Source organism: Barbus barbus (genome assembly GCF_936440315.1).
Source record: "Barbus barbus genome assembly, chromosome: 24".
Classification (NCBI taxonomy): Eukaryota; Metazoa; Chordata; class Actinopteri; order Cypriniformes; family Cyprinidae; genus Barbus; species Barbus barbus.
Genome location: NC_136752.1, coordinates 12,889,640 through 12,901,776, shown reverse-complemented (window position 1 = coordinate 12,901,776; position 12,137 = coordinate 12,889,640). Strand labels below are relative to the sequence as shown.

Below are 12,137 nucleotides of genomic sequence, written 5' to 3'. Positions count from 1 at the left end.
CAATTATAAGATATACTGTTGTTTTAAAATTGATCTCAGATTTACCTTTTTTCTTTTTTACTTTAAGGCGGGCCTTCGGGGATTATTGTTATAATGTAAAAACTTTTCTTTTCTCATTAATAATTGCAATTTATATCATTTATATATATTTAATTTAACACAACTTAGTTTGACTGTATAATGTGACTTCACAGTGAACAGCAGGAAATAATTGTGATAACAGCATCATGGGCTAGAATCTCAATAATTATCTGTCTGCATTACAGTCATAACTCTAACTGTATGAATACTATGCTGGCATAAATAAATTATGCAGTTGCATTTTTTTTACATTCTCAGCCAAAGAAAATACAAATAACCATAATGTTGACTTGAATAATGCAATGCGCAATTTCTTTTTGTCTAAACGACTTTGCATCTGCCTGCATTAATTTACAAAGTAAAAATCAAAGTATTTTATTGTTTAATCTTGAAAAGCCTTGCAATTTTACAGTGTACAGTATGTGCTGTCTAACTCATTTTAGCATATGGGCTGACGTTATAAGGTGGCTTTTTTCCACACCCAGTCAGGCTTATGATCAGAGCTCGAGCCAGCATGTCTCCGACAGGGGCGTCAATATGCATGACCTCCTCTCCCTCAGGACATTTAATACTTTACCCAGATGTGCTCAGCAAGGTCGTACACACGCAGTGCCACACCATCAGATACCCGCTGTGAGGAAGATGGCGCGTGCTGGAGCACTCTCTTGTTTGCCCAGCGATGTGACGTCACTGCTGGGGAAACAGGAAACAGTTGAGACTACCTGACATCCACGTTCCACAGAGCTGACCTGAGAATGGAGCTGATCCCGGGAGCAATCAGAGAGAAAAAACAAGAAGAGCCCATTAAAAAGGGGAAATCTGTTAACTTAAATGATATACCAAAGGATTGTCGTGAGACGGATGCAAATTCAAACATGAATTTGAAGTTGTAATGCTGTAAGAAAGTGTGAAACGAAGAGTTTGATAAACAGTGTATACCATAAATCAGTTATTAATATAGTCAGGTCGACTGTTTGCATATTTAAATCGAAATCAAGAATACATTACCTCATTTTACAAATAACAATTCACATAACATTCTGCACATTAATGTAATTCTCAGGTGCTGTATTGAGCTAGCCAACACTGGCCTATTTAAGGAACATGGAAATAGAGGCCATTCTGTGGGTGACACTGAGTGCAGTGTATTCTTAGTATGTTGCATGGAGAATTATTCAAGTTTCACACAGGAAAAGATTGCAGCAGATGAGTTGATTGTTTGCCCTGGTTTCCTGAAAGTCAGCAGTCTCCACAGTGACTACAATGGGCTGCTATGTTTATGATAAATATTGGTGAAAACCCTAAAGAAGACTTAGTCATAGTCACAGTATAAACTTATATCTTCTGTATAATTCAGTTAATATGTCAAGTGAAATATAATTTAAATATTGGACAATATTTTGAAATATGCCCAGTAAAGATCACTTACATAACTGCGACACAACTGTTTTAGCTGAAAAGATAAGTATTAAATGACCCTCATCTAAATTCTCTTTTTATGTCTTATTTTAATGAGGTTAATGTGTCCAGTGAAATATAATTAAGACAGGGGATGATATTTTAAAATGTAGTCCAGTAAGGAGCTACTAAACGCAACATTGTATCGATGTTTACCTGAGAGATTGATCAAACGCTCTCTCGCACACGCTCCTTTCTCTCGTTTGGAATTCAAATGAATCGGTTCATTGGAATTATAAATTATAATTACTAATAAAGCCTAAATTTTGTATAAATATGTCTTTTAGTCTGTTTACATGTCTACAAAGAAGTATACATACAATGCGTAACTGAATACTGTATTTGATTGATTAAAATACACGTTGAACGCCACCTCTGTCCATTAGAGCAAGCACACAACAAGGCCAAATAAATGTATTGTTTAAGTCTGACTGAAATCAAAATTTTAAAATGTATGTAAACATATTGATGATGAATTTCGTCTTTTACCATGACACAATGCCCTTCCCCAAGGCTAGCCCAGTGGAATAGGTTGTATTGGGCCCACTTACTCTGAACCTAGAGGTGTCTGGGTCATAAGCCACAATTCAAGCGTCGGCCTGGGGCTGGTGGCCCCAATCACCCCCTCTCTCCCAAACCTTAAGCATTCACTCACAGGCTGTTAATAACAACCTCAGTTGTGAAAAGAAATTGATGAATGTCCCTTGACTGAAACGTTTCTTAAAAACAAATACGACGCCTCAACTCACATCATAACCACAAGCTACCAGCACTTGTCTTTGGAGCCAATGACAGAAACAGATTTAGAAAATCTGTGCTGAGCCCAGTGTGTGGCCAAACCAGAGGAGGGTCAAATCGAAACCCTAAAAAAACCACGGTGTGAGATATTAATCAACAAGAGCCATGTTTCCTCCCTGCTAAAATGAACAGCAGGTTCCCTTTCCCTCGCCATGGGCTCTTTTAATGCGGGGACCGGCCAGGGCCCAAACATCCTGACGGAGAGAGGCTTTACTCTTATCAGGCAGGAAACACTGCTTCTCCGCCACATCCTCTTTACAAGAAACACGACTCAACCGTTCCCAAAAAACGCAGGAAGACCAAGCCAGACTCCAGGATTTGTCAAACGCCCGCCACCACCTCCCTCTTTCCCCCACTTCAGATTCCTTTTATCAAAAAATGAGGAGGAATTTGAAAAGAGAGGGAGAGAAAGACAGAGGGAGAAAAATAAAAAAAACGATGAACGTGTAAAACAGTTGACGGGACGAGGTGTATTTATTTATTTCGCAGAGATTATGAAAGTCTGCATCAGCAAGATAGGACAGGCAGCAGAGGGGGGCGAAGGTAGGGTAAGAGGGGAGTTCCAGCGCTCTGCTTAAGACACACACCCAGAATAAGACGAGGGGAAACAAAAGGCCTGTGGAGATGGAGGCAGGGAGAAAAACAGCAGAGCCTGTTTTACACTAATCCTCTGATCCGCGGAGGAGTGAAACTGAGTGCATAATGGGTGTTGCTGATAGCAAACTGGGAACGTAGGGTGGATACCGCCAGTTTCCAGGGCTATGGTTATGGCGACGGCCCGCCACGCACAACAACAAAAATGTAGAGGTCATCTTCTTTAAGTAACCTCAAACGGTAGCATTCAGTTCTAAAATAAATGTGTGGAAAAAAGCTCCACAAATATTGAAAATAAATAAATAAATGTTTAGTTGTAAATATCTCTAACTGTGGAACATTTATAGTTTATATGCTCACTAATGATAAAAAAATGTATTATATTATGAAAAATTTAAAAAGAGCAAAAAATTTAACTTCCATAAAGCGATTTATATTAATAAAAAAAAGAAATTAAAAAAGAGCTGAGTAATAATAATGAAACTAAAAATAAACCTATAACTTCCAATAAAGCAGTTTATATATGTACTACTTACTACTACTAACAGTGAGCAAAAAATCTTTCAGTCATTACAAAATCAAGAGTCTTTTCACCTGTATTTATTTTGTGTTTTTATTTAGCGGCGTCTAATTCAGATGGGACCTCAGAACATTCACTTTTAATATATCACAAAATGAACAGCATCTGCAACATTTTTTCTCAAGTCCAGACTTACAGACAGAATCATTGTGCTGTACTTATATGGACATTAACAATGCAATTTATCATGAAATCTTATGAAAGTCCTCATCGTTGAAATCGGCCAAACAGAAGGGTGTTCAACAAACATCAATACTGAGCTACGTTCTTCCGCTTGACATCTGTGTGGATATCAAAAATGAGAAAACTAAATGTATGAACTCAAAAAAAATTTTTAATTAAATTAATATGGAAAACCTAAACTGGCATACAATAGTATTCATTATTATTATTATTTTAACTGAGTATACATATACATTTTTGAAATGAATGTAAAGGGAAAAGAAAGAGCAGAATTTCCTTCAAAATTATGTCCTATAAAGGAAGAGACCAGCCTCACTTAAATAATTTTTGAGGTAAAACAATTGAGGTTTGAAAAAAAAAATCTAATGAATATATCTGGACTGAAAAAAGCAATACAATAAGCTTTAATGCAAAGCAATTCGATATATAAATAAGCTTTATAGCATATGTACATGCTTTTGTGGCAAGATATTAGAGCATTTTCTATGTTTGTCCATTTTTTCTTTTACTTCCGTTCTTCTTTTGGAAACAAAGATGGGAATGAACTTCAGTTTTTTTTATCTATGCATCCCTGAGGTGTCCTTTGACTTCCTGGAGCATCTCTTTTCCGCTCCCTCCACGGCCTTCCTTTCACCTGCCAGTCATAATGCTGACCCTTGTCAAGCCCACAGTCTCTGTCTGTGTCAATTGGTGTTTATGAAATGCTGTAGTTGTTGTAATAGGCTGCCGTGGCATCGGCCAATACGGATATGAGACTGGTTTCCGTTGCGCTGCTGGAGCAAACGGAAGCCGGCGTTACCTGGATGTGTCCTGTGACTGTCATCCCGCCCTGTTCGGGGTGATAACTAGTGGAATTTAGGTACTGGTCGAACTCATCTCGGTCTACCTCACTCAGCAATTCAGCCTGGCTCAGCTGGTCCAGACCCTCCAGCTGCCCCTGCTCTGGAGGGGGAGAAAGCTGGCCCAGGTGCCCCTGGTGCCCATGATGGATCTGAATCTGTGGGAATGAAGGGCTGTAATAGGACAACGGAGGAGCTGTGATAAGGGTCGCCCCACTTCCCTGGTGGGACATCGGGATGTGGCCCAAATGTGAGCTCCCACAGTGCAAAGGTACCTGCTGGGAGTAATCGGGATGGTAGGGGGGTGGACTGCTCATGTGCACTGGGGTGGGACGCCTGTCATCTGGGCAAGAGGTGGAGGATGAGCAGGAGCTGGTGGAGATTGAGCTGGAGGACGAGTAGTAGGACTGGTGTTCGTGATCCACGGCATCCAGAGGTGACATCTCAGGTGGCGTGGGCAAACCGTACGGGTACATATCGAAGCTGCTGTTGGAACTGGCGGGATCTCTGAAGACCCTGACGCCAGGTAGAGCTGCGCTGGGAGAACCGAAGCCACCACTGCCACTCACACCGCTCTCGTCGTCTTTATCGAGGGGGTGACAGCAGCCTCGGGGGTCCGGGAGGGAGTTTTGGTCGGGGCCAAGGGTGGTCAGGAGGAAGCCAGGGTCCACGCGTTTACAGATGCGCTTTAACTGCTTCTTCCTACGGGGACGGTATTTATAATTGGGGTAGTCCTGCATGTGCTGCACCCTCAGCCTCTCTGCTTCCTCCACGTATGGTCTCTTCTGCGGCGGAGTTAAAGCTTTCCATGACTTTCCTGTTGGAGAGAAAAAAAACAGAAACATGAGACTTAATACTGTATTTTTAAAGGATCCACTTAGAGTTTTGGAGATTGTCCAGTTAGTAGCCATCCCCTTCACAAACATATTAGCACCAACACAAAAATAATTAACTGGTTTATTAGTTTACAAACTGTTAGTTTATCTGCTTATTGTGCAGCAAACAAAGCTAGATTAAATCATGTCTGCATAAGCATTTTTTTTAATATTTCAACAGAAATAATACAGATAAATAATCAACAACTAGTACAATTGCTTATAATAGCAGTTATAAAAAGATGTCTTTTTGAAGAGAGTTTTAAGAGCGTTTTAAAGGTGCATTATTTGTAACTTGGCATTAATTTTATAATGTTTGAATTCTAATAATGGCAGTAATTATATTGAGTTTATCATTTTTAGCTTTTAAAACCACTTGAAAGAATTTTCAAAAATTAGAACAGCAGAGAAAAAAATACATAGTTTTCTATAAATGCCAATTACTGTTAAAACTTTAAAATTTATCATAACTAAAATAATGTATAACAGTAAGTAAAACTGATTTTAAAAATTATACACATAAAATTATTATTTCAGAACTTCTTATTAATTCATTATCCCAAGAATACACTTTTCTTTCAGTTCTTTCTTATACAAACCCAAAGATAAGACTAATTTCAAATTAATAAATTTGAAATTGTTTCTATTATTATTTATTTTTATTTGACTTTTATTGCTGTTTTTAAATAGTTTAAATATTTTTTATATTTTCTATAAACTCAGTTTTGTGTTATATTTATGACTGAATAAAAAGTCTCCCACACTTGTGAAATGATAAATATGCGCTCTTGATCTAAATGCAAATAAATACAATTTAAAGATGTCTCATCTCACTGACTCAGATTTATTTAATTTTGTTTCAGTTTATTTTCAGTTCAGGTTCGTCTCGAACAGATTCACGCTCTCTGTGCTCTTTATGCTTCTCAAGTGAAAAAAAGAAAAAAAAAAAACTATTTATTTTCATTTGTGTCTACAATTAGTTTAGATGGGATTAAACATCCCACGTTCTGTATTCAATGCATAAATCAAAACAACTGTCTAACAAAAGATGAACTCTCACAAAACATGTCAATTACTTGAATAACAATCTCCTACTTGAATAACAGTAATAATAATAATACATTTGAGCTGTTAATAATAATGATTTTTTTTACACAAATATTAGCATGCTGATAATGTCTTACCCAGCATCTTGCTTAGCTCCGCGTTGTGGAGATCGGGGTTCTGCACTGCGAGTCTCTTGCGCTCATCTTTGGCCCACACCATAAAGGCGTTCATGGGTCTCCTGATGCGCGGCTCCGACACCTTGTCCGCGGGAGCTCTGTGGGAGGTGTGTCCGTCAGGTACGTCCGCATTTCCCGCAGAGCACTCAAAGCTCTCCGGCCAGGACGAATACGCGCTTATCAGAGCAGCCATGAGCGCTCTCAAAACTTCAGCTTCCTTTCTTCTCAAACTTTGTTTCTCGGGCGCGAATGTGACCAAGAGTTTTTCTTTTGATTTTGAAATTAAAGCAAAGTAAAAGCGCAATCAGAGATGACTTTGACTGAGCAGCTGATGGTTGAAGAGCACTGTGAGAGAGATGACTCCCCTCTGAAGCTGTGATTCACTGTTTCCTCCGGCATTGGGAAGCGCTTTATATGTGAGGAGCAGCTTCCAACACAGGCCCACGGGAGGATCTCAGCTCCTCCTTGACTGCAACCCGAGACCAACGACAGAAAAAAACTGAGGTGACAAAAATATCTCAACAGCTTTACTACTAAATCACGTCATTAGCTGCTGGTTGGGTTTGTTTTCATGACACATTATTTTGACGGAGCGATGGATATGGTTGACTTTTCAGTCAATCTTGTAGACATGTCCTATATGACAAGTATTCATTAAACAATTAATGGAAATAAGTTAAAACTTAAAAAAAAAAAAAAAGGTTTATTCACAAGAGTTTGGTTGGACACTAGGTTCTTCAACTGTTCTTTTCATCACCTCAAGTTTAGCAAAGCAAAGCAGTTGTTTGTAGGATTATTCGGAGATATTGAAGTCACATTACAAGTTCATAAAATCAGATTTCTGGATTCTTCAAAGCACCAGTAGGTTACATCTATATACTGCAGGTTTAAATGAGAAAAGGTTCTTCGGTTGTATCAAACTTAAGAAAAAAAAAAAAATTGTTCTATTTTAGGTCTATAGTGCATTCTATGACATATGAATGTTTGTTGTCTTGATCCACAATGATATTATCATGATATTAAATTATTAAAACTTCTCATTATGAGGTCAGCTTCTCAATTTTTGAATGTCAAAACGAAATCCCTTCAGCCGAAGTTCTGATGAAAATAAAGGAAGCTATTAAAAAGATAAGAAACCCTGTTATTTAACCACTAATTCACAAGATGCCAGTTATATTGTGTGTCGATGGTTAAAAGGTGTTATTATAGGCACAACATGCATCAAAAATAGCAAGCAGAAGCCAGGACCGGGATTATCCATTATATGAATTCTGATTTAAAATTTGGAAGCCTGTAATGAAAGATGATGCCAGGCATAGAAAGAGCGTGAGTGGGGTTAGTTGGCATATGGATATAAAAATAGAATAATTAACCATTCATTGCAAAGATGTGCAACATGAATTTAGTCACATTTAAAAGTAACTAGTCCTGTCAAGATTTTTTTTTACCTGAACGCTTGACCCAACTTGGAGCAAATTAAAGGAGATATTCATCAAATTATGAAAAGTGTGGTAACCAACACCAGTTTGCACTTTGCTACTGGAAAAGCAATAAAAGATTCCTCATAAAATAATGTAATCAGTTGTACATAACATTTACAAATAGCAAAGGTGTTGAAATGATTCTTTGAATGGGATGATATATAGATATTTGATGGGGCCGCCAGTATGCATCCAAGTTTCAGCACAAATCATGACGCGGTTTATATTCATTTTTACTTGAGGAAACTGTTATTTAACTTACATCAGACATGACACAAAACTTTCCCCATACAGGTTCTACATCTACATCAAAACCGGTCGTTCTGCACAATGATCCACGTCAGACAGTTCAGATCCTTCCTTATACTTCAGGTGCTCCACACCGACATGAGGGCTGCTGTACGTAACTCCTATTGTCATGATCAGACGATGGAGTTCCTGTTGACAGCTGTATCGGTGGTTCATGAAAGCTGCAGCAAAGACCGGAAGGGTTCAGAATAAACCAATGATCTACTCAAGAGAATCTAAACTGAGAAACTGGCATTTCAGGACGAACACCATTAAAATGAGGGATTCATTCACTGAAGGAACAGGAATGCCCCAGATTGCAAAAACATTACGACAGAAAATGACACTTCCTGCTCTCCTCGTCCTACCTGCATGTTTGGGTGTGACAAACTGGACGTGTAAACTGTGTACTCATTTGTGCCGTTCACTAGATAAACATCTTTTTGGTTCTGCATTTTGAGGCATGATTGCCTGTTTCGTTTGATTAACGTTAGGGAATTGCAGATATACCTGCTGCTTTATGTTGAGTTCATCTGTGCTGAAGCAAACACCTACTGAGAAGTTTTAGCTATAAGTAAAAATGCTTTGTTTTCGTCACATGACCAAACATTTATAAAGAGGCCATAATGCACACCTGCCTGATTGAGATGCACACGTCTATTTTATATCAAAGCAAACTTATTCATAATGTTATTATATTATTACCATTTAAAATAACTTTTCTATTTGAATATATTTTAAATTGTAATTTATTCCTGTGATGGTAAAGCTGAATTTTCAGCATCATTCTTGTTTAATTATTATTTTAGCAATGAATCATTAAATGAAGCATTCTCTTAAAATGGTATAGTCATGTGGTAAAGTGTGTCAGATACTTTGGGGTAAGAACTACTTCCTGATAAATTTATAAATGATGCATTAGTTAAAGAAAATACATTTTTGTAGACATTATTTGACCTTAATAAGGGTTAATATTTTCTGCTGTCAGTTCACGTAAATACTTCAGTGGATTCAATGAACTGATATATTCTCAATTATGGCTGTTACCTATTTGAGATCAAATAGAATATTATCTGTAAATAACAAGGACAAAATCACACATATCATAACTTAAAAGCAGAAAACATTTGAAAATAACTGAGCCATGCTGTAAGTTAACAGTCTATTGTGATGTATTTACAATTTCAAGATTTGGAGTTGAAGTGTTTTCTTCACATTCAACTTTTTTGTCCCATCTAAAATACAAGATACATTTGAAAACACTCTTAATTCATACAAAATGCCTAAATTAGTTAACAGAATAAAATATTATGAAATATAATAAATGTTAGATGAATTCATAAATCGACAGTTGAAATATCAGGGGTATTTCTGACCGTGCCTATTATTTGGGGCAAGTTATGTTTTAATGTAGGCTATTTTAATATATTTTAAATCTCATTTCTTCATTCCTAGAGGACAACATAAGCAAAATGTGACACATCTCAAATCTTCCCCCTCTACCTATTTAAGGCTTTGACAAAATAATCTGCCCTTTCATTTTTTCTTCTCTAAGAAACGATTGAAACAATCTCCATCTTCTCATCCTTCCCCTTTTGACAAGCACCTCAAAGGGATTCTGGACATGGACCGTGGGAATAAGTAGAATGTAGCTCCATTATTTCATCATCAAAAAGGGGTTTGACGATGCTTTCAGATTTACCTCAGAAGCAGATGCCATTTATAGCAGCAGTCATGACACATAAACAAACTAAGCCGTTGCTGTGTGGCAGATTCTACAATTATTGTTCTGTGTAGAATAAGCTGTCCGTTTCCTTTTCCCTCTTTTTGCTCCATACGCCCACCTAGACTCCAAACAAGGCGGTCTTGTTGGGGTTTCTGCTATCCTCTCAAAATGCCGTATTCTTGAGAATGTTCCTCTTTGATTGTGTCTTTAATAGACTCACGACAAAGTTGAACAAAGTGCACGAGAACGTCAGTTCCATTGGGTTTGATTAATCTAGTAAAACAGGACATCCTTTGGTATTGCAGATTTCAAGAGGATCAATATTGACCGTGTGACAAGGTCATTAGGATTTTAAACAAAAGCATCGTATTTGCTGCCAGTTACTCTGCACCAGCTCAAGACTTCAGTCATATATACTTAACATACATTGGATAAGCTCGGCCCAATGGTTGACATTATCATTATGAAAAGACAAAGCTACACATTAGCGTGACAAAGAAAAGCAGGGTCATGCCGAGCGGTGTACTATTAATCAAGCGCTTTAAAAAAGCAAAATGTGTTTGTTTAGCGTCATCATTGCATAATAGGTGAGATTAAATTTAAATTCCATGATCCATGTCCCAAAACCGTCTATTTGTATAAATCATACTGACAGTAAACACTGCTGACATGTTGGGCTGGTCAACTTATTTCTGAGGACAAAGACAAATCTGGCCAAACGGCAGATGCAAATCAAGACTGAAATACTGAACACAAAATAGATTTTTATCCTATAAACTAATTATGTACTGCAATGCAAATGACTATTTCTACTTCAGTCATCATTTGTTGTACATTTTAAAGGGAACAGTAGGAGTGAACGGGCAAACGCCTTTACACAATTAGTAGCCTATAAGCAAAATTCATAGACCTGGTTTGTCAACATTGCATAAGTTATTCTTATGAAAAATGAAAATATTTTTTTCGTGTGATGCAGCCTGAGGTGACTGTCACAAATTTCACAATACACGCCAGACACAATAAGAGAGTTATTTTAAACACAGTACCCTTGTATTCTGCACAGGAATACAAGGAATACAGGAAAATTTGGCCTTTGTTTTGAATATTAGTCATTTCCAATCATTTCAATCAACAAGGGTTTGAAAGAGTGCATGTGAGCACAGTTTAATAATCAATGCCATACTCGGTACTGTAAAAATAATTAACCCAAAAAAGAAAATTTGTTATTTGCTGATGAGTTTATTTCTTCATCAGAACAGATTGTATAGAAATGTAGCATTCCATCACTTGCTCACCGATGGATCCTCTGCAGTGAATGGGTGCCGTCAGAATGAGAGTCCAAACAGCTGATAAAAATATCAAGATATTACACAACAGAACTCCAGCCCATCAATTAATATTTTGTGAAGTGAAAAGCTGTGTTTGTAATAAATCCATCAAGATGTTTTAACTTCAAACCATTATTTCTGGCCAAAACACATAGTCCCCTGTCCATTATATTAACTTCTCCAGTGAGAAAGATGTCTCGTTTGAATCAGGAGAAAAATATGTACAAATCAAGCATGTTTTATAAGTAAAAACAGTCTAAAACAGTTCTACACAAATGCCTGGAGATTTTGATGTGAGAGGACAACAGGGGGTGAACTTTTTCACTGGAGGAAGCTAATATTATGGATTATGAGCAACTGATGTAATACTACATTTCTCTTGTTCTGATGAAGAAACAAACTCATCTATATCTTGAATGGTCTGAGGGTGAGTCAATTTTCAGCAAATGTTCATAGTTGGAATTTGGATTACAATTAAATTTGCCATATCAGAAATGACAGGAATTATTTTAGTCCTATATAAACTATAACAAAGCAAAATTACATAACTGAGTTTCACTAATTCTGCCAGTGTTAGTCTGGTTATGTAGAATACATCATTTCTCACCTGATTAGTCTTTCTCTAAATTATGTTAAATACTCTGACATGTGTAAATACTTAAAACACAGATTTAAAACCGATT

At 37.2% G+C, this 12,137-nt stretch overlaps 1 protein-coding gene across 1 annotated transcript; it reads right to left on the bottom strand.

Annotated features, from left to right (window-relative positions):
- Positions 1-3,510: 3,510 nt before the first annotated feature.
- LOC306844385 (transcription factor Sox-7-like) lies at positions 3,511-7,100 on the bottom strand. Its single transcript, XM_079376476.1, has 2 exons — positions 6,593-7,100; positions 3,511-5,350 (listed from the first exon to the last, which is right to left on the bottom strand). Exons 1-2 carry the CDS (start codon positions 6,822-6,824, stop codon positions 4,389-4,391), a joined length of 1,194 nt encoding a protein of 397 aa, XP_079232602.1. The 5' UTR covers positions 6,825-7,100; the 3' UTR covers positions 3,511-4,388.
- Between the last annotated feature and the right edge of the window lie 5,037 nt (positions 7,101-12,137).